We start from the raw sequence: 24491 nt of genomic DNA on the forward strand, positions 1-24491 counted from the left end.
ATCTCTGTTGAAAGTAGATTTCTTGTGGGCCGGGCTTGGTGGCTCACGCCTGTAATCCCAGCACTTTGGGAGGCTGAGGCAGATGGATCACCTGAGATCAGGGGTGCAAGACCAGCCTGATCAACATGGAGAAACCCCGTCTCTACTAAAAATACAAAAGAGCTGGGCGTGGTGGTGCATGCCTGTAATCCCAGCTACTCGGGAGGCTGAGACAGGAGAATTGCTTGAACCTGGGAGGCGGAGACTGAGGTGAGCTGAGATGGCGCCATTGCACTCCAGCCTGGGCATACAGAGCAAGACTCCATCTCAAAAAAAAAAGTAGATTTCTTTTCTCAGTGTTTAAAACTCTAAGAGTTCTTACATTTATAAGACAATGTGTGTATATGTGTGTGTGAGTGTGTGTGTCATCTATTGCTAAAATTAGAACCTATATAATAGGTACCCCAAATTATTTTCTTGATTAGAATGTTGGAGAGAAAAATTAAGAGTGTATGTATTCTGTATCAAGATAAAATTATCCCTCAGAAAAAGTACTTACTACAGATTTCAAGATTAGAATGTGTCTGTTAGTCAGAAATAAGCTAGTAGAGTCATAGAGAAGATTAGTGTTTGATAAAGAGAATGGAAAAGACTTATCAAGCAGCAAAGAGAAAGGGCTGAAGTAAAGAAGAGAAAATTTAAATTAAAAACATAAAGCTTGAACTTCCTTTCATCTCCAAAGGTGGGAGAAGGAAGTTACAGTTCTTATAGCTAAGTAGCTGAAATGCAGCATACTACTTTAAAACAATCTAAGAATACAGATGTTTCTAGGGACTCTGAATAAGCAAAGTCACTAACCTCATTAATTCTTCCACTTTATCATCTACATCTAGGTCCTCTTCTGAGGCTTCAAAACTGTATGACCTCTGACCCATGCTGTTTGCATGGTAGCGAGTTGGTGACATCTTTCCATTGGATGTAGATAATCGCTCATTATTCTCCCTCCCATTTTGATTGGTAGTGCAAGGCTGCGGGGAAGTATCATAACTGTTGCTAGGTGATGGGGACATTCCCGAATGCTGCGTCTGTGTGGAAGCTGTAGCTGTAGAGGAAGATGCTGGGACATTGTTGGTACTATTCCCATATGAACTTCCTCCATAGCTGGACCTTCTTCCAAACTTGTCACTATGCTCTTGATCAAGACGGTCCAAAGTTTCCAAGGCATGGAGAATTTCATGTTTAGTCATTCCAGTACGCCGAAGTCGCTGAAGCAGATCTATCTGCTCTATGGTAAATCTGGGTTCATCTGTATAATGAGACATGGTTTCCAGCAAACTAAAAAAAAAAAAAAAGATAAAAAGAAGTCTCTTTATTGACAGTATCTACCAAAGCACATATCATTAGAGAATGTTCAGAAGATGCAGTATTTATACACAAGCTTCTTTATTGAAAATGAAAGCATGTCCCATGCTAGAATGATTGTGCCATGGCAAATGGATTGGTACAGATACTAAATGTGTTAGTAGGTGAACATAGGTATAACATAAAACCTAATTTCATATGGCATACAATTTACATTTTCCTCAATTTTGGAAAATATCAGAACCAAAATTTTAGTTATGTAAATAATACCAAAACAACAGATTAGGTACATGGAATGCATTAAACCCAGGCTATGTGATAACTCAGAAGTGTTTTGCCCATCTCAAGTGGATTACTCTACATTAGAGTATTAATGGAAAATTGCTGAAAAAATAGTTTGTATTATATTATTTACCAACTATTAGCTACACAGACCTAGGAATTCTCTACAACCTCATTTAGTGAAAACAAATGATTTAAGTGGAAAAGAGAGGTACATTAAAAAAAAAAAAAAAAAAAAAAGCACCATTTCATTCACTACTTAGCAATTTCCTAAGTTTTTCATCTCTGGTAATGCATTCTCTCTTAATAGCTACCCTGAGAAAGATATTTCGTGGTTGTAGCCAGACAATGCTATTCATTTTTCTTAGGAAATTACTTTTACATGTTTCCTTTAACTAGCACAAGATACTGCAGCATATCAGAAAATGTTTTCTTAGGGTGAATAACAATATTAAGAGAGTAGTCAAACACTGTAAAAATTCTCACTGCTTGAATTCCTTTGTTGTTGTTGTTGTTGTTGTTGTTGTTGTTTTGGACACAGAGTTTCGCTCTTGTCACCCAGGCTGGAGTGCAGTGGCGCGGCCTTGGGTCACTGCGACCTGCACCTCCTGGGTTCAACCTGCCTCAACCTCCTGAGTAGCTGGGATTACAGGCACCTGCCACCAAGCCTGGCTACTTTTGTGTTTTTAGTAGAGATGGGGTTTCAACATGTTGGTCAGGCTGGTCTCAAACTCCTGACCTCAGGTGATTCGCCCACCTCGGCCTCCCAAAGTGCTGGGATTACAGGTGTGAGCCACCATGCTCGGCCTTGAATTACTTTCTTATAAGACCTGACTTTCCCATTCAAGATTTTTTGAAGTGGTAATCTCTTTTATTTTGATATTTATTGTTCTAGTGCCAAATATAATGCATGGCATGCATAGGCTCTCAATAAGTGTTTGCAGATGGAAATAGATGTCAAGTTTTTTCATCTTTTCTCAAACAAACATCTGCTCTGGGCCAGTGCCCCACAGCTATTGAAAGTTTCACTGTTTCTTTGTCCTTCTACACGAAAACTTTATTGAACAGTCACTTCTAGGCAGGTATTGGGTAAGAGTTTCACACATAACATAATCTCATCCAATTCTCACAGCAATTCTCGTGGTAGATGTTCTTTATTCATTTCATTTTATGTTGATGGATTGATTGTTGAGGAAACTAAGGCTCAGAGTAGTTTTATACCTTACAAAAAATCTGAGTAAACATTAGGAAAAAGATTTAAGCCTAGATCTTATTGACTCCAAAAGCACACATCATTCTCCTTTACAATACCTTGCAGGACTTAACTGGAAACATATGATATGGGACACAGGCTATTCTACTCCTTTAAGTCTCATTTAAAGCCATTTAGATAAAACTACTCTAATTACTGATGAACCTAGGGGTCCTAGTAATAGTTTTCTACATTTAAAATCTTTGCTCCATCTAGAATTTTTATTGACTTAACAAGTATAAAAAATTGGGGTTTTATTTCATCCCAAATGGACAGCTAGATGTCATATGTTTTTATTGAATATCTGTCTTCTCCTCTGATGTGAAATGCTGCCTTTATCATATACACAATTTCCATATGAATCTGCATTACCTTTGGATAGTCTAATCCATTTTACTGATTGTTTTATCTTTCAAATTCTTTTTAAAATAAGTAGGCGGAAATCTAGAACTTTAGATGAAATCTCCCTAGTTTTAAAAACAAGCTCATTAAAATAAAACACAACCAAACACACATATTCTGTGGACCTAAACATGTTGCAGGCCATTTGTGCCCACGGGCCACAGTATCTGACCTACACCTACAAATGTTACGGTCTGATTTCTTCCAATACTCACTTGTAACAAGCTAGGCATCATTTTAAAAAGACCTATTTTCATGATTAGTATATTCTTTCTTGATGGCCTAAGTTCCCCCCACAATATTTTGTAATGAAAAATATTAAACATAAACATTATTATTTTCCCTTGAAAATGAAGTAGACCTGTTTGTTGCTATCTTCAGCCTTCATGTTATCAAAGTATTTCATAAAGTGATCTTACTTTAGATGACTTCAATAACTGTTTTATTATATGGACAAAAATTCCCAATCACAGTATTTTCCTACAGTATTCACATCAGAGCAGTTAGTTATCTGTATACAGTTCTTCAAACTATTCCTGGTATGGAGCAGCACTCTGTATTAGCATAAAACAAAAGTAAGTTATATGACTTTCACTTATTACTGAAAAGTATCCATTCTAACACTTGAATTAAAATTGTCAAAACTAAAGATTTCACAGCATGTAAAACAATCTAATATTTTATGTCATTTCAGATTCATTGACTATTAGAACCACTTTTATTCCAAGTCATAAAAGGAGAAACAATAGGCCACCTATTACTTTGTCTGCCTAGAACACCTCATTGTTTTCAAGCACATGTTCTTGGGCTATCACTCATAATACCCCACCTTCTGCCCAGTGGGGTGGGCGCACAAGAAAGCCAAACCTTGCTCTCCCCACAATTTTCTAGTCAGACGAGGGGAAAGATGAACAGTCACCATAACTGTGCTCGGTTTCAGGAAGATATTAGTCTGGTAAATTCCTTATTATACGGAAGCAGCTAGTTCATGGGAAGATGAAGCGGACATACCAAGAAACTTAGAACAGACCGATGGCAAAAGCTGTGCAGTGCTCATATCCCTTGTTCCAATAATCCCTAAGCCCCTGATACATCCCTGCTCTTCTTGCTGTTTTGTTTCATCAGAGAATACATTTCCCTTTATGTATCACCTTGTTCAAATTAGATGTCTGTGCCCTGCACTGAGAGGTCCCTAATGCAAACATAACCTAAAGCAAAATGATCCACAATTGCTAGAATGATCATTCATATGATCACTACAAAACGATTAAGAGCGTAACAAACAAGATCAAAGCATGCATGTGACACTGAAGATACGATATTTTACTGAGAAAACGCTGACACTAGAAGCTCTCCTGGATATTGAGAACAATGTTCCAATGTGTACTAATATAAACAAAGGCATATACACTGGCATTTCAAAATTTTATTTCTCATAATTTACCTAGTTTAAGCACATAATCACGAATTTATGGCAGTAAATGACCTACAAAGGTCATCTAAGTCCATGATACCAGCAATTCTTTTATAACAGAAAAAGATAACATGTAAGAATTGAATTAATTTTCTTTTGCACAGGATTGTTCACAGGATAAGGAACATCTTTCACTTTAAATTACTAATCTGAATGCAGACTCAGGCCAACAATAATTGAAAATGATGTGAGAAGAATTTCAACACTGTAATAACAGAGAATGTTTAAGGCATAAAAGAACAATTAAATTCAGGAATTATGGCTCAGTTCATAAACTGATATTCTAAGAAAATATCATACCATAAGACCATAATAACTTTCCACAATACATTTTATCCTGACTTGAATATGTACCTAAACCCTTCTTGGATAAGGCATGAGGTCCAGAATATAACTTCATAAGCTAAATTCTACAAACATATAGAGCAGAGAAGATTAAAGCATTCACAAATAATTAACCTTGAAATAACATGGGTAGAAAGGACATTACTACCTTACTTGTAAAGCACCAACAGTTAGTAAAATTTTATTGAATAACAGCTTTTTCTTTAGCGCAATTCTGCTCTTTATTTTTATTATCTAGAATGACTAGGCAAAATAGGTTAGTTTTGTTTTGCATACATGATATTTACTGCATGATAATTTAACACACTCTAGAGTCAATCACAATATTTTTATCAGAGAGTGAACTCTCCATCCTCTCAGGAATGTCACCTCATATCAAACTGTATATGTGAGTTACTGTCACAACTACTGGACTTCAAAATACATATACACTCAAGAGCTTAACAGACACTTTGGGAGCTTAGGCTGTGGCAGGGCTACTCTGTCAGCGGCTTCTCCAAAACCGGAGAGCTCAGGCTGCAAAAGACCTCAAAGCTTTTACACTTTGCAGGCCAGCACTTTCTAGCAATGAGGGGCCTTACTTGTGGTCTTGGATCTCAGCTATGGTGGTCAAATCAGTTTCTCCCAAGAACTGCTCATATAAAGGTACACACTTCCACTTTTAGCCTTCACTTGAACACAGAGGCCTCCTTTCATCATAATTGAGCAAAGACACTTTAATAGCTTTGGAACACACTCACAATGTGGTTAATGTACCTCATCTATTGAGTGTATTCCCTGTGAAGTCTGTCCATGTTACTCTCCCCATCTTTAAGTATTGTTAAGTCAAGAAAAAATTCTCTTTGTATGGCAATAAACACTGTGATTCATGAAATCATAGGTTGATCATCTTATTTCTACCATAAGTAACAAAAATCCAAGTACAAACATGCACATTTATACAGGGAGATATAAATTAGGTGTGGAATGAGAAAACTGGAGACTATTTAGACAAAAACCATCCATTTAAGTAACATTTATTGAGTGCCTACTATGTAACAGATCCTATGTGAGGCACAGAGGACACAACAAGGAACAAATCATGCAAAATTTCACAGCTTCATGATGCTTACATTCATTTCAGTAAGTATTAGACATCTTACTATTTTCAATAGCCATTAGACATCTTAACTCTCTTGAATGCTTAGCCATCTATCTCAGAAACTTCTAGGCTTTGAGCAGTTAAAAATAATAAGTAATTTTATATTCAATTTAAAATTAATGTCAAAATTCAAAGTTGAAAATAGAAATGATAAAAGAGAAGGCTGATAGATTGAAAACAGCTTTTAGCAAATAAAATTTTTTAAAAAGTAGGGAGGGAAACTAAGGCCCAAAGAGGTGAAGTGCCTTCCCAAGGATATAGCTACTTAGCAGAAAGTCAGGCTACAGTTCACATCTTCTAGGTCTGTTCCAGAAACTTTTCATTGTGTCATAGAATCTATTGGGGTGGGGGGGAACTATAATGAAAAGACTAAATAATAAGGAAAACCTCTCTTAATATCTACTTATTGTTTTATAGAACTGTCAACCAAAACGGAAGAAATTTAAGCAAAGTGGAGACTCCATCAAATTTTAGAAAATACTTATGCTAAAGGCACTCTGCATTAGACTCTAAAGATGCACTTAATGAGCTAATAGATACTCTGTCTTCTCTAATATCTGAAATTCCCGGAATACTTTTATTCAAAAGCCTATTTAATATGAACTGGTGGTTATAGTTCATATCCTAGCACAAAAACACTCTCAACACAATACCACTATCTCAATTTGTATTTTCTGCCTGACTCCAAATAAAGGCTAGCACATTAGCTAATAGGCTTAACTACATTATCATGCCCCCAGCAGGTAAAGGAAAATGGTTAAGGTGCTAGGAGTTTTCACACAAAAGGCAACATGAAGGTGTATGCTTCCAGTAGTCTGCTTGTCACAAGGAATCCAATACTAGCTCTCTTGAACTGTTAGCCATCTATCTTGGATGCTTCTAAGCTTTAAGCAGTTAAAAATAATAAGTAATTTTATATTCAATTTAAAATTAATGTCAAAATTCAAAGCTGAAAACAGAAATGGTAAGAGAAGGCTGATAGATTTAAAGATTCATTTCTCACCACATGATCACGACACTTATTCACCTTAATGTCAAAAAGGTATACCATTTGATTCATTTCCTAAAAAAACTTTTCAACTCTACGAACACCCATTGTCGAATCTGGATCATAATCATAATGACATCTTAACTTTATTAAAATGACTATGAGGATAAAAATCAAGAAGGACTTGATACTTACACCACTGGAAAGGAACTGAGCATACTTTACATGAGGTGGATCAATATCCTTTCCAGAGATGATCTGCGTTATCTACCATTCTGTAGAACAAAGATAGAAAATTGAGAAATATTTATGTTAATCAAGTGTTGAATAAAAATTTTAATTATATAACTTATGGATATCAAAAGTTAACACTAGCTAATCATGTTAAATATTATGTCTTCTGATTTGCATTCTACTGCTTTATTCACTATACAGTTTGAACCCTTTCAATTCAGACACAGATCTTCACAAAAAATGGTATTTACTATTCATTGTTTAGAAGCTAAAGATCATGAAGACAACTTATTAGCTGGTTAAAACCATAGCCATAGAGGCACTGATTTCCATTAACTCTAAGTTAAGATTATAAATTAGACAAAAGTTAAAAATGTTGATGTCAAAAACTCTCACATTAAAATACACATTCAGTACTGAATTACATTATGCATGGCTGAAGTGTCCAACAATGACTAATGATATATGCAAAATGTACAAGGTAAAGTTAGAAACCTTTCACATTTGTATGTTCTAAATTGTAGCATTAATGAAGATCCTGTTGTAGATAATTTTCTTGCCCACTTAAAAGACAGGCCCAGGCGCGGTGGCTCACACCTGTAATCCCAGCACTTTGGGAGGCCAAGGCGGGTGGATCATCTGAGGTCAGGAGTTCGAGACCAGCCTGACCAACATGGCGAAACCCCAACTGTAGTAAAAATACAAAATTTGCCAGGCGTGCTGGCACATGCCTGTAATCCCAGCTACTTGGGAAGCTGAGGCAGGAGAATCATTTGAACCTGGGAGGCGGAGGTTGCAGTGAACCGAGATTGCACCATTACACTCTAGCCTGGGCCACAGAGCGAAACTCCATCTTGGGCTAGGGGGGTGAACCTGTCCTAAAAAAGTAGATATAAAGTACAAAATGAAACTACTGAAATTGTTCCTCATTGTAGTTCCTAAGCAAAATAGTAAACCAAAGACACAAAAATGATTACTGGTCAAAACACATTTTTCACTATCTGCTCAAATTCAGTTAAAACATATGAAGCACCTGCTTTCCTGGCATAGACACAAGAACCAAAATATGAGTAAGATATGGTCCCAACAGTAGAGGGGCTTAGGAGCTCATTAAATGGCAGAAGGTGGGGAGAATAGAGACTAGGGACAAAAATTATAGACACGCCTCTCTCGAATAAAAAGTATAACATTAAAGAAAGACTAAAAATAAAACGTTTATATGAATAACAATCCAGAAACTAATTTAGGTTAGAGAGAACTAGGAAGATTTCTTAGAGTGAAATCTGGCTGTTATTTGAGGATTAGAACAAGACTTCCACAACATCAAGGCATAGAGGGAGGTGAGAATCATTGGAGGAAAGATTCCAGGAAGAGGGAACAGTGAAAAGAAATTATGAGATTTATTTAGGTAATCAGTAGGCTTGTGTTGCTGGCCTTTAACACAGTATGTGTGAGGAGTAGATGATCTAGAAGGGGATCCTGGCCTTTATTCTGTAATCATGAGAACCATGCAGCATGTTTACATGTAGCATGTTTAGCATGTAGCATGCACCATGAAAATAGAATAAAGGTCAGGATCCCCTTCTAGAGGGGATCCTTTGATAACTTCCATGCTAGGAAGTTATCATCAAAGACCCTGATTTAACAGACAAGAAAACAGATTAAGTCACTGATACAAATTTATGTAACCATAAGACACTGAATTTTGTCAGTTATATTTCAGACATAAATGGGCTTAAAATATTCTACAAAAACAAAATGTTCTAAAAACAGAGGACCAAGCAAACAAGATGTTATGAATTCTCTCAATTTCACAAAGCTCTTCTGGCAGAGGAGACAGACTATTTTTTTTCTAATTGATAGATGTTTTGAAGTTATTTTAAAAATAGATTAAGAATTAAATCAAAATGGGTATTAAGATCACATCCACACTGAGTGCAATGGCTCACACCTGTAATCACAGCTACTTAGGAGGTTGAGGCAGGAGGATCGCTTGAGGCCCGGAGTTCAAGGCTAGTTTGGGCAACACAGTGAGTCCTCTGTCTCAAAAATAAATAAATAAATAAATAAACAAAAAAGCAAAATACAATCACACCCATTTGAATGCCTATTATTTAAAAAACAAACATAAAACAACAAGTGTGGCAATGATGTGGAGAAAATGGAATCCTTGTATGTTACTGGCTGAAATGCAAAATGGTGAAGCCACTATGGAAAACAGTATGTCAGTTCCTCAAAAAACTAAATACAGAATTATCATATGATCCAGCAATTCCACTTTTGGATATCTATCCAAAAGAAGTGGAATCAGGCTGTGTTCACAGCAGCATTATTCACAAAAGCCAAAGGTGGGAATAACCCAAATGTCCACTGGCAGATAAATGGATAAATGAAATGTGATATATATATAAACAACAGAATATTGTCTCGGCCTTTAAAAGGAAGGAAGTTCTGACACAAAAACATGAATGAACCTTGAAGACATTATGCTAAGTGAAACAACCCAATCACAAAAGGTCAAATATTATATGATTCCATTTACATGAGGTACCTAGAGTAGTCAAATTCAGAGAGACAGAAAGTAGAATGACCGGTAAAATGGGCAAGGAATAATGAGAAGTTATTACTTAAGGGTACAGAGTTTCAATCTGTGAGGATGAAAATGTTCTGGAAATGGATGGTGGTGACTGCTGTATACTGTATGTATTTAATGACACTGAACTATATAAGTTAAAATGGTAGATTTTATGTTATGCATATTTCAACACAATAAAAAAGTAGAACATTATAATAAAAACCTTATATTAAAAGGCATTAGGGATATAAATTTATGGATGTTGGATCACATTCAAGCACCTGGTCATAGAAAACAAGCAACCTATAAAAGAAAAAGAGAGGCCGGGCGTGGTGGCTCATGCCTGTAATCCTAGCACTTTGGGAGGCCAAGGTAGACAGATCATGAGGTCAAGAGATCAAGACCATCCTGGCTAACATGGTGAAACCCCGTCTCTACTAAAAACACAAAAATTAGTTGGGCGTGGTGGCATGCACCTGTAGTCCCAGCTACTCAGGAGGCTGAAGCAGGAGAATCGCTTGAACCTGGGAGGTAGAGGTTGCAGTGAGCCAAGATCATGCCACTGCACTCCAGCCTGGCGACAGAGCAAGACTTGGTCTCCAAAAACAAAAAGAAAAGAAAAGAAAAAGAGATTATACAATTATAAAATATACAGTTTATGACCAAGATATAAGAGTTACAAACACAAAGACCAAATAACGAGAGGTAATAAAGCAAAAATCGTAACAACTTTAATAATTTTGTTTTTAAAAATATAAATGAGTTATTTCAGTATACCTTTTAGAATGAACAAATATAGCTGGAGAAAATTTTAAAAAGAAATTTGCTGTATTATCAATAAACATAATTTTAAAGATAAAAAGATACTTTGTAAACCTTTTAACAAAGAAGTTTTTTTTTTTCTTTGTCCACTACCATAATTTATCACAAACATGGTAAAACAAAAGGTTTAATTTCATATATATAATCCAAACAATCTAGGGAAAAATGTACAAAAATAACTACTTATAAACTACAAGATAGTCATAAATAACCCTTGGATCAAAGAAGAAATCACAAAGGAAATTATGATCCACATAGCTATACACTGTGACAAAAAAAGAGGATTATTATTCATAACGAAAATCCAGGCCAGGAACGGTGGCTCATGCCTGTAATCCCAGCACTTTGGGAGGCCGAGGCGGGCAGATCATGAGGTCAGAAGTTCGAGACCAGCCTGGCCAACACAGTGAAACTCTGCCGCTACTAAAAATACAAAAATTAGCTGGGCGTGGTGGCACGCACCTGTAATCCCAGCTACTCAGGAGGCTGAGGCAGAACTGCTTGAACCTGGGTGGCGGAGGCTGCAGTGAGCGACACTGCATTCCAGCCTGGGTGACAGAGCAAGACTCCGCCTTGAGGGGGGAAAAAAACCCCAGAAAACCCAAATGACCCAACAAAAGTTGTATTTAGAAGTAAATGTATGGCCTTAAAGACTTTAATATTTTAAAATTCATATTCTTACTGTTCTAAAATTTACAGCCTAAATATTTTTAAAAGTCAAAAGAAAAAACAGTATTTAAAAAACTAGAAAAATAAAATACTATACATCAAAATAAGCTAGAAAAATGAAACCAAGAAATACTAGTTGAAATTAATATAAAATGAAGCTACGGAAGGCATAAGTCCAAATGTTGGCTCTTTGAAAGACTATTAAATAATTACACAAAGTCTAATAAAGAAAAGAGAGAGAAAAAAACTGCTAAGATTCAGAATGAAAAGAAAAATACAGCCATGGTATTGGGGAAAAAAAACCCTAAGAAATTATAAATGCAACTGCATGACAATTCATTTAAAAACCTAAAAGAGGAAAACGATTTCCCAGTAAAATAGAATATATCAAAATTGACCAAAAAATAAATTCTTTAGTTGAACCAGATAGCGTAAAATAAAGGCAATTAAGAATCTATACAAAGAGGCATCAAAATCAGCTGAGTTCTCAGCAGATTCAATCTATTTTAAAAACAGAATTCTAATAATACTAAACTATAGAAAAATACAGGAAATGTTCCAATCCATTTTATGAAGCCAGAATTATTCAATAGCATACCTAATAAAGGTAGTACACAGAACATGCCATTTCACTTAAAAATTAAATGTAAAAGTTCTAAGGAAAAACTCACATTAGACTATAGAGTGCAGGACATATGAGAAATAATACAGTAGTCCCCCACTTTATCTGCTGTTTTACTTTGGCTTTCTGTGGTTTCAGTAACCTGCAGTAACCATGGTCCGAAAATATAACGTGGAAAATTCCAGAAATAAACAATTCGTGAGTTTTAAAATTTGAGCCACTCTTAGTAACTTAGAAACCTCATGCCCCTCCTTCAGGGCATCCACACTGTAGACCCTACCTGCCCCTTAGTCACTTACTAGCTCTCTAGATTATCACACTGACTGTCCTGGTATCTAACAGTGCCCCTGTTTAAGTAATCCTTATTCTACAGAATGATGGCCCCAAAGCTCAAGAATAATGATGCTGGCAATTTCAATACACCAAATAGAAGCCAAAAGTGCTTCCTTTCAGTGAAAAGGTGAAAGTTCTCAATTTAAGTTAAAAAAAAAAAATCATATGCTGAGGTTACTAAGAACTATAAGAATGAATCTTCTGTGAAACTGTGAAGAAGGAAAATGAAATCCACACACAGTATACATAGAGTTTGATACTATCTGCAGTTTCAGGCATCTACTGGGAGTCTCAGAATGTATTCCCGGTGGATAAGGGGGGTTCACTGTATACCACTATAATCTACGCAGAAATGCAAGAGTGGTTCATTTTTAGGAATCAACATAATCCAATATGTCAACACATTTAAGGCAGAGAAATTATATGGTTACATCAATAGATGTTGAAAAGGCATTCAGCAAAACTTAGCAGCCATTTTAAAGAAAAAACTCTATGGAAAAGGCGGCTAGAAAAAAAACACTGATAAAAACATAAGAAGGGAAAATATTATTCTAAACAGCAAAACACTAAAAGCATTTCAAATAAAATTAAGATTGCATGCACACACAATAAATATATAGAGTATATATGTGTGTAATTTCACTTTTATATGCATAAAATAATCCGTGGAAGAGATCCAATAACAGTGGTTACTTTGAATGCGGGGTTGGGAACTAGAGAGATTATGGAGAGGAATGGGAAGAAAGCTGTTCATAGGAAGCTTTTTAAAAAAATTATTTTAACCATGTGATTGTTATTACCTATTCAATAAATTGAATGAATAAAATTAGGAATTAGAGTGAGACGCCCACTAAATCCTTTATAAGTAAACACTGACTTAAAGTTTATAGGAAAAATGGTAAGACACAGAAAAGAATTAACTGGCAAAAATAATGGAATAAAAGAGAAAAATATCTTTTAGTCAATGATTTGGCAAAACAATGTCTAGAAAACTCAAGCAATTACATTGTCAAAAAACTGAAAATTAACTGTGTGTAGGGGCTCATGTCTGTAATCCCAGCAGCTCAGGACACTGAGGCAAGAGGACTGCTTGAGGCCTGGAGTTCAAGACTATCCTGGGCAATATAGCAAAACCGGTATCTTTAAAAACAAAACAAAACCCTGAAATAAAAGAAAGTATTAAATTGAGATATGATACAATACATTTAAAAGTAAAAGTTTCTCTAATTGAGCAGGAAACACCTAGAAAAAGAATGGGAAAGAGATTTTCATTGACAGTGGTAACCTTTCCCAATATTTATGAATAACTATATTGAGAAAGAAGCCCAAAAGGTTTTCCTTTCAATTTAAAAATAGGACCGGCCGGGCGCGGTGGCTCAAGCCTGTAATCCCAGCACTTTGGGAGGCCGAGACGGGCGAATCACGAGGTCAGGAGATCGAGACCATCCTGGTTAACATGGTGAAACCTCGTCTCTACTAAAAATACAAAAAACTAGCCGGGCGAGGTGGCGGGCGCCTGTAGTCCCAGCTACTCGGGAGGCTGAGGCAGGAGAATGGCGTAAACCTGGGAGGCGGAGCTTACAGTGAGCTGAGATCCGGCCACTGTACTCCAACCTGGGCGGCAGAGCGAGACTCCGTCTCAAAAAAAAAAAAAAAAAAAAAAAAATTGGACCTAGGCTGGGCGTGGTGGCTCATGCCTGTAATACCAGCACTTTGAGAGGCTGAGGCAGGCCAACCACTTCAGGTCAAGAGCTCGAGATCAGCCTGGCTAACATGGTGAAACCCCGTCTATACTAAAAATACAAAAATTAGCTGGGCATGGTGGCGCACACCTGTAATCCCAACTACTCGGAAGGCTGAGGCAGGAGAATTGCCTGAACCCAGGAGCTGGGGCTACAGTGAGCCGAGACTGTACCACTGCACTCCAGCCTGGGCGACAGACAAGACGCTATCTCAAAAAAATAGTAATAGTAAAAATAAATAAAAACAGGACCTAATAGAGCAGAAAGGTTTTGTTTGTTTTTCAACTTTTATTTTAGACTCAAGGGGTAAATGTGCAGGTTTGTTACAAGGGTATATTGTGTGCTGCTGAGGTTTGGAGTACAGTTGAACCCATCACCCAGGTAGTGGGCATAGTACCCAAGTTAGTTTTTTCAACCTTCGCCCCTCATTTCCTCCTTCCCCTGTCTTGGAGTCTCCAGTGTCTACTGCTCTCATCTTTACATGCATGTGTACCCAAAGTGTAGCTCCCACTTATAAGTGAGCAGGTGGTATTTAATTTTATTTCTGCATTAATTCAGATAGGATAATGGCGTCCAGCTGTACCCACCTTGCTGCAAAGGACATAATTTTGTTCCTTTTTTATGGGTAGTATTCCATGGTGTAAATGTACATTTTCTTTATCCATTCCACTGTTGATAGGGACCTAGGCTGACTACATGTCTTTGCTATTGTGTATAGTGCTGTGATGGACACATGGGTGCATGTGTCTTTTTGGTAGAACAATATATTTTCCTTTGGGTTTATACCCAAAGGAAATAAAAGGATATTTTATTTATATCTATCCTGGCAATTAACCGGCAAAAATATTGGAATAAAGGAGAAAAATATCTTTTTGTCAATGATTTGGCAGAACACTAAAATAACAAATATTTATTTATATAATATCCTTTTATTTTCTCACACACACATACATATATATATACACACACATACTGGAGATATATATACAGGAAATATATATATACTGAAGATATATATATATAGGATATATATATACTCGATATATATATACACACACTAGAAATACATATACTGGAAATACTGTGTGTGTGTGTGTGTGTGTGTGTGTGTGTGTGTGTGTGTGTATACTGGAGACAGAGATATATATACTGGAATTGCTGAGTAGAATTTTTCCACTTTTAGTTCTGTGTTTCTTTTTTTTTTGAGATGGAGTCTGGCTCTGTCACCCAGGATGGAGTGCAGTCGTGCAATCTCGGCTCACTGCAACCTCCACCTCCTGGGTTCAAGTGATTCTCCTGCCTCAGCCTCCCAAGTAGCTGGGATTACAGGCGTGCACCACCACACCCAGCTAATTTCTGTATTTTTAGTAGAGACAGGGTTTCACCGTGTTGGTCATGCTTGTGGGGAACTCCTGACCTGAGGTGATCCGCCCGCCTTGGCCTCCCAAAGCACTGGGATTACAGGCATGACCCACCATGCCCAGCCTATTTTTGGTTCTTTGAAGACTCTCCAAATTGCTTTCCACAGTGGCCTTGCCAACATCTGTTGTTTTTTGACTTTTTTAATAATGGCCATTCTGACTGGTGTGACATGGTATCTCATTGCAGTTTTGATTTGCATTTCACTGATGACTAGTGATGATAAGCATTTTTTCATGTTTGCTGGCTGCTTGTAAGTCTTCTTTTGAGAAATGTCTGCTCATATCTTTTGTCCACTTTTTAATGGGGTTAGAACAGACAGTTTAAGAACTACTAAGAAAATTGAGCAAAAGAAGAAAACCAAAAGTGGACTTCTGACCAGAGAAGTCAAAAGCCAGTGTAATGAAATCAATATGGCACTGGTATAGAAACGGACACACAAGGAGCAGGACAGAATAAAGATCTTAATTATAGATTACAGCAAGTACGGCACAATGTGCTATCAAAGGTTACATTTTAATTCAGCAGGAGAGAATAAATAGTTTTTAAAATTATAATAGAAAAACTGGTTATCATCTAGCAAAAAAACAATTGCATTTTTATCTTATATTATATGTACAAAATAAGTATCAGGCAAAATAAAGACAAATGTAAAAAATCACAGTAACACATCTACAACAAAATTTAGAAGATGACAGGTCTTGTAGATATGCTTAACAAAGACCAGAAACTTCAAAAGATAAACAAAAGGTTAAAAATTCCTTATTATGAAAAAAAAAAAAAACTAAGCAGTTAAACTGAAAAAAATATGACATGTAGAGAAAGAGCAGATCCAAGTTATCAAGTTCACTCAAAAAATACTCAAATGCACTAGAAGTCAAGGAAATAACAGCTTAACAATGAGATGTCACTTCAGTAAAAATTTAAAAGATATATCTTCAATCATGCTACCATATTTCATTGGTCTAAATGTGATTATGACATCATTTGGAAAGAAATATTGTGATATATATTAAAATTTAAAGAACTTACACCTTTAATTTAGCAATCCGACTCCTGAGAATCAATTCTACAGAAATAAAAGTAACCATACATAGGGATATATATATAGGAAAATCACCTACTTTCCAATTTCTTTTTTTTTTTTTCCTAGTCAGTCTCATTCTGTCGCCCAGGTTGGACTGCAGTGGCGTGATCCTGGCTCACTGCAACCTCCGCCTCCCAGGTTCAAGCGATTCTCCTGCCTCAGCCTCCCTAGTAGCTGGAACTACAGGTGCCCAACAACATGCCCGGCTCATTTTTGTATTTTTAGTAGAGATGGGGATTTCACCACATTGGCCAGGCTGGTCTCGAACTCCTGACCTCAGGTGATCCACCTGCCTTGGCCTCCCAAAGTGCTGGGATTACAGGCATAAGCCACGATGCCCAGCCCCAATTTCTTATCTCTACAAAGCGTTGTTTCAATCAATACAGAAATGGCTAAATAAACTACAATACACTTTGATCAATTAACATAAATCCAATCATTAAAAAGAATTAGAGTTTTATCAAGTGGTTTGGTAGAATTTATTTAATGCAGTGTTGTGTAAAAAACAAAATGCTATTTTAAGAAAGCATAATATGATCAGATTTTAAAAAAGAAAACTACAACCAAAATATCCCTTTATATGTGTGTTCTGACGTCAGTTTGCATATCTAAAGGCATACATACATATGCACATCTCTATGTACAAGAGCATAGAAGACAAGAACAGGTGAGCAACACACAATGGAACTGGGGTGAAGAATGGGTGTGCGTATAGGATATGATCAGGAAGGAAAAGTGAATGGCCTGGGAAGCCAAGGAAATGAAGGAGGTAAAGAAAAAAAACAACTTGAGAAGAAAAAAAAAAAAGACTATACTTTTTAAAAAGTATATGGCCACATTTACATATATATGTATATGTAACAAATATATATATGCATATTTGATAAAATTATAAAAATTCCTACCATCAGAAATAAACTTTTAATTACCAAAGGACTAGAACTGTCAAAATATTACATGAAGTCAAGTTGAGCAATGAAGATGCCTACCATCAACAATGTTGACCTCTAAAGAAAAATATAATGAAGAAAAATCTGTTAGGAATAAGAACTTGTCGATACTGTATTGCCTGCAGGTGGCACAATGGCTCATTCTACTCTAGTTTTTCTCTTGAATATAAAAAGTAATTACTGTATAAGGTACAGAAAAAAGTAAACTTTGAAAAACATAAAATGAAAGGTAAGCTGACCTCCCACCCCAAACTCCTTCTTTTCCACTCACACACCATACAGTTTCTTGTCATCCATCCTTCTTCATACATCTTTGTACATGTGTAAGTACGTCATCAGGGTAAAATACTAGCAGAACAATTGTTGTGACAGAGTATATACATTTTAAGTTATGACAGATTTTGTCAAATCGCCTCCCAAAGAGGCACCAGTTTATACGCCCATCTTCAAAAAATGCTGCATTTTGAATCCAGTATGTTAGTGGTGACTTAAAATTGAATTTACATTGTACAGCTTGGCACAGATCTGTTTCACTCAATAATGGTACACACAGAAAGGGCAGAATATTTAAATCAGGGAAGAAAGAAATATTAAGAATGTAAGGCTTCTGGAAGAAAGCAAAGAATTAAGAAAGGGTGGCACAGGCAGCAAGTAAGCCATCATTGGGAGAGATGACAGGGTATACTACAGAGACCAACTAGTAAGACCCTTAAGCCCAGATTTGGATAGTAAAAAAGAATCCCCAAAAGTTTACACACCATTACAGAGCCCCTTTTACTGCTCTTTTATTCCCTTACACAGAACCCAATTTTACCCATCTAAAATATCTATAAAAATAAAACCAAAAAAGTTTAAAATAGAAAAGTATGCAATGCTCAGAATCCCATAAATTAGACATTACTGGTACTTTCAATTTACAGACTAGAATATGAACCTCCTTCCTGACTATAAATTTTTAAAAAATACATATATACATAAATATAAAAATAAACACAACTCATAGAGGAAAAAATATCATAAACTCCAGCAGGATAAAAAGAAAAGTGAACATCCTCTCCCCTAAGCTCTCAGTGCTACTGACCAAAGATAAATACCACGCTTTCCTGTGAATCCTTACAAAAATAAAAACAAAGATACAAAATATGCATAGGCCTGCATATAGCTAACATACAACTCTATTTTTAACTGGTGGTTCTTTAAAATCAGTTATTATTACGAAAATTTGCAAACATGTAAAAGAGCAGAAAGAGGAGACAGTTAATGAATGCTTATATAACTATCATCCAGCTTGAACAATTAGCAAATCATGGCCAATCTTATATCCCTTCCTCTCCCTGCTCCAAGAGGTATTCTCAAGCAAATTCCAGGTATCAGATATCTCATCATTTTAACATATAAAATTCTTAGCAAACGCTCAATATTTGGTTTCCAAATCCAGACTAGACATAGAAACTTAAAAAGTGGTTGGGAGAGTATAAAAAGGCTTAACCACTGGAGGGGGGGGGGGGGGGGGGGGGGGAATGATAGCTACCAGAAGAGAAGAAAATAAAGTCAATGAAAACAACTATTTAATTACAGCTACACATAACAGTGACTCATCAAGAAGTTAAAGTCATGTTTAGGATCTTTGTTTTAAACAGGCAGGAAACTATGTTTTTTAAAGCTAAAATGGCTAAAAGACAAGTTTACCTTTTAGGAAGTTAATCAGCAGGTATTGCACTCATGCCAAACGGTTTTTCCCTCAAACAATACCCAATAAATGAGGCCTTACTACATTTAGCTGTGACTTGAGAGACAGACACATGGAGGGTCTGGGGTGAAGGATGGTTGGTGACACAAGGAAAACACATACCATAGAAACAGGAATTAAAAATGATAATTAAGATATAAATCTCTCAAATAATGCCTCTTGATAGTTTAAAATGGTAAAGAAAAACTACTACCACCATTTAATGAACACTTCTTTGGGTCAGACACTCACTGGGAAATAAGTACTTTACACTTAATAGCTCATTTAATCTCAGAATCCCTTCAGGTTGGTAATTAAGACAAGACACTACTTGCCCAAGGTCAATCAGCTAACGGACTTCCCTTTTCTTAGCAGAACTGTAGTTCTGCTGTAGTAGGCTTCACCTTTCTCAAAATGTAAGATTCAAATACTATTTGTTATCATTTCTCTGGAGCAAATGTTTACTTCTGATAAGTACTATGCAAGAAGTCAAGCATCATTATGATTTGTGATTAAAATTACATATATCACATATCATGGATATTTTTATTCCAAAAGAATTATTACATATAGTACTTGTCAAAAATTGATAGACCTATAGATAATCATGTAGCCTTTCCTACACTTCCAGTGACCAGAAAGCGTATTGGAGAGTTTTACTGATAAAGATCTTCCTTTTATAGTTTCTAAAATTGTTTCCTGTAACTTCAACCTATTCATCTGGCTGGACTGATAAAGATTAAATTTATTTTTTCTTCCACAAGTCAGCCTTTTTAAAAATCAGCATAATCTTTGCAAATAGTCTCCATGTTAAATATTCTTTGTCCTGGCTGGGCACGGTGCCTAACGCCTGTTATCCCAGCACTTTGGGAGGCCCAGGTGGCCAGATGGCTTGAGGGTCAGGAGTTCAAGACCAGCCTGGCCAACATGGTGAAACCTCATCTTTACTAAAAATACAAAAATTAGCTGGGCATGGTGGCGGGGGCCTGTAATCCCAGCTACTCGGGAGGCTGAGGCAGGAGGATCGCTTGAACCCAGGAGGTGGTGGCTGCAGTGAGTCAAGATCATGCCACTGCACTCCAGCCTGGGCGACAGAGCGAGACTCCGCCTCAAAAATACAACTAAATAAATAAATATTCCTAGTTCTGATTCCAGTTGGATATGGTTTTCTACTTTTCTTTTCTTTTTAAGATAGGGTCTTACTCTGTCACCCAGGCTGGAGTGCAGTGGCACCATCACAGCTCACTGCAACCTCAACCTTCCAGGCTCAAGCAATCCTCCCACCTCAACCTTCAGAGTAGCTGGGACTACAGGTACATGCCACAATGCCCAGCTGAGTTTTAAAAAATACTTTTGTAGAGACAGGGATCCAACTATGTTGCCCAGGCTGGTCTCAAACTCCTAATTGGACTCAAGCGATCCTCCTCCCTTGGCTTCCTAAAGTGCTGGGATTACAGGTGTGAGCCACCACGCTCAGCCTGGTTTTCTCATTATCTTGACTGCCTTCTTCAGATGTGCATGTCAGAGTTTATCTTAAAAAGTGGCTCCCCAAATTCAGCACAAAACTCCTGCAGAGAGCCTAACCAGAGCAGAATGCAAGGAAACTATTAATTCTCTGGGCCTGTACTTTAAAATTATATTCGGTACTTTCTCTCATCACCACATCATTTTTTTGTATATTAGATGTGCAGATAACCCTTTTGTCTTTTGCACATTCATTCAAGAAGCATTGATTAAACATGTATGATGCAACCACACAAGCTTCTCTTTTTTCCAGGCTTCCTTTTCCTAAACTCAGCTTTTGTTGTTGTTGTTAAGCAAAATAGTCTTATTTTCACTTTTTCCTCTAAGCAGGTATTACCACTTGACATACTATATATTGATTTTATTTGTCTATTATCTATATCTGCTCCTAAAATATTATTTGGGCCGGGCATAGTGGCTCACACCTGTAATCCCAGCACTTTGGGAGGCCGAGGTGGGTGGATCATGAGGTCAAGAGATCGAAACCATCCGGGCCAACAAGGTGAAACCCTGCCTCTACTAAAAATATAAAAATTAGCTGGGCGTAGTGGCGTGCGCCTGTAGTTCCAGCTACTCGGGAGGCTGAAGTAGGAGAACCGCTTGAACCCAGGAAGTGAAGGGTGCAGTGAGCCGAGATCAAGTCACTGCACTCCAGCCTGGCAACAGAGCAAGACTCCGCTCAAAAAAAAAATAAATAGGCCGGGCGCAGTGGCTCACGCCTGTAATCCCAGCACTTGGGGAGGCCGAGGCGGGCGGATCACAAGGTCAGGAAATCGAGACCATCCTGGCTAACTTGGTGAAACCCCGTCTCTACTAAAAATACAAAAAATTAGCTAGGCGTGATGGCGGGCGCCTGTAGTCCCAGCCACTTGGGAGGCTGAGGCAGGAGAATGGTGTGAACCCGAGGGGAGTTTGCAGTGAGCTGAGATCGCACCACTGCACTCCATCCTGAGCGACAGAGCAAGACTCTGTCTCAATAATAATAATAATAATAATAATAATAATAATAATAAATATCTGGAACATAACAGGCACTATAATATTTGCTGAACTAATTCATGAATAGAGAGAAGAGTTTAAAACATCACATTCTTTATGGCTTCTGGACAAGAGGCTCCAGGCTACTGCTAGATGATGTTAGAGCTTTATCAATAAATACAGGTAATCAGAAAAGCCACATGACTGCCACATACCCTCCAGAATTTACTGTAATAGTCTAGTACAGGAATTACAGGTCTTGATTACTTTAAAACACATGGTGGCTTTTACTGTTGATCTCAATTATGTTCTCTACTTTTTTCTATTCTAAAATATGTAATCTGAAATAGAAATATATATTTCTCTATTATCAATAGTGAGTAACGGTAAACTCTGTTGAACTATGCTAGGAAATGTCAGAGAATACTTATCCCTAGGTCAGAGCTGAGCTACCATCTCTACCTCTATACAGTTGTGCCTCTAATGTACTGATTCCAACCATGATTACCTTCAAGCATAGTCAGTTTAAATGTCACTTCTCTTGTGGCTTCACTGTTTCAGAAAGAGTTGTAACTGTACAATCTGTGGTTTGACTTCAGATCTTCAGATTCGTCTAAACATATCTAAGGAGCCGCCACTGTTTATAATACACTACTTAGCATTCCCTTCTATGGAAATCTCAGGGTGCTCCACTCCCATGGGGTCGTTACTGTTAAGTTATATGTGAACCTATTCCATTCTTACTGAATTACAGTACAAATGTATTATAGCAGGTAGAACTTTCTCTCCATGTCAGTTTAGTGCAATTGTTCCCAAACTGTGCTGTACATCAGAATCACATGTAAGTCTTTTATAAGCATAGAAAAATCCCCAGCCAACTCTGGACTTACTGAATCCAAACTAGAGGTGGGGGTCCAAGAATATTTTTAAATGGCTCCTAAGATAATTCCACTTGGAAACTATGTACTGGTTTAGAGTACAAGAAAAATTCTCATGATGCAATACCTTATCTCCTGGGTAAAATATAATGTCTAGGCATAAAGACATACATACTGGCATTCCAAGCTGAATTGATGAAATACATTTAATGATTTAATCATAAGTGAAGATAAACTTGACAGCACTTAGGATATGTCTACTTTAAAGGAATTCATATACGATATTGGTGAAAGTAACTCATAAGAATTCCCAAACTAGTCTCTAACCTCTGTTGCTCTCATCCCACATAGTAATGACTTGCCCCAGCCAATCAGGTCCTGTAGACCTTCTGAACCGGAATACCTTCCTCCCCTTTCTTTTCTACTGGCTTCAGGACAGCAAATAGTCTTTCAAACTTCTGCTAGTACAGCACCACACATATATTTCTGTTATCCTGTATTACAATAATTTGAATACCTATCTGTCTTTCCCTACTAGAATGTGAGCAGAAGAGCAGGGATTGTTTCTTATCAATTGCTGCAGTCTCAGCTGCTACCAATGAGCTGGCAACAAGCAGTAAATAAATCTTTGCTTAGTGAAGAAATGAAAGAAAATGCCCATTTTGAAGTCTTATTCAAGTAAGATCATCTTAAGGGTTCCAGTCCTAAAAATTAGCACCAAAAGATTCTATGATACTAAATTTAAAAATAGCATAATTCAGACATTTTCCAAGATAATTAATAAGAATTTATTAAGTATCCACTGCAAGCCAAAATGCTAAAGTTACAAAGATAAATAGGCTTTGTTCTTGATAATTGGGTAAATAATATGTGTTCTCAGGATGAAAGAGTTACCATCCACCCTACCCTGTCATTGGTTTACGATCTATATTCACAGTGCCTTGCAGGCCAAACTCTGTTAAGACTGCAGGTGCCCCACCCCTCCACCAAGGTAGCTAAAAAATACCAGAGAATCCAGATCAACATCTCCATGTTGCTTAGCCCATGACAGCTCTCCAGAGTTGACTCCAACAGGAAAACTTAAAAAGCTGAATTGCAGAGTCTCCTATCATCATTATAAATAATTTTAACGTCTGTGTAACTATTATTCAAAAAAGGAAACTATCTCCTGGACTAAAACAAACAAAAATTATTCCTACTGGCATACATCTGGAATATTTTCATGTTAAAAAATTAAAGTTTACTCATAGAACTAATACAGAATATAATACAGATGCCCTGATTTATTACTCATTCATGTAGCTTTGAAACCTCTACTCTCTTCGCTTTGCAGGCAGAGTATAATAAACAATTACTAGAGCAAAAAATTGTGGTCTTGAGTTTCTGGAAGATTTAATGTCTTCATCCTTATTTTGCATTTCCCTTACCCCAGAAGTTTCCCAATCCTTAATAAAGGAAATAATTATAGAATTGGAGAAAGATATTTTATTAAGCTAGAATAAGGTAAATAATAAAATCTTATATTAAGCTAGAACTGATATTAACAATCATGTTTTCCAGTCACATCAGTTTACAGATAAAAAAAATCTGATCGTAGGAGCTAGAAACTCTGATTCCCAGGTTAGTGCTAACACTAATTTGCACAATAAATAAAAGCAAAAATTCCAGACATTCAGAAACTTAAGATCTACTAAATGCATGTCA

At 36.8% G+C, this 24491-nt stretch overlaps 1 protein-coding gene across 11 annotated transcripts in view; it reads right to left on the reverse strand.

The window, feature by feature from the left end:
- The window catches only part of HMBOX1 (homeobox containing 1), a 176300-nt gene that overhangs the window by 94584 nt on the left and 57225 nt on the right, over positions 1–24491 (reverse strand). For all 11 annotated transcript variants that reach the window (XM_050802525.1, XM_050802524.1, XM_050802520.1 and 8 more), the window contains exons 2-3: positions 7421–7500; positions 838–1314 (exon numbers count right to left, since the gene is read on the reverse strand). In XM_050802525.1, coding sequence (XP_050658482.1) covers positions 838–1314; positions 7421–7443 — 500 coding nt within the window. In that variant the 5' untranslated portion in view covers positions 7444–7500. The remainder of the gene's footprint in view (positions 1–837; positions 1315–7420; positions 7501–24491) is intronic.

The sequence above is a fragment of the Macaca thibetana genome, chromosome 8, assembly GCF_024542745.1.
Source record: "Macaca thibetana thibetana isolate TM-01 chromosome 8, ASM2454274v1, whole genome shotgun sequence".
Lineage (NCBI taxonomy): Eukaryota > Metazoa > Chordata > Mammalia > Primates > Cercopithecidae > Macaca > Macaca thibetana.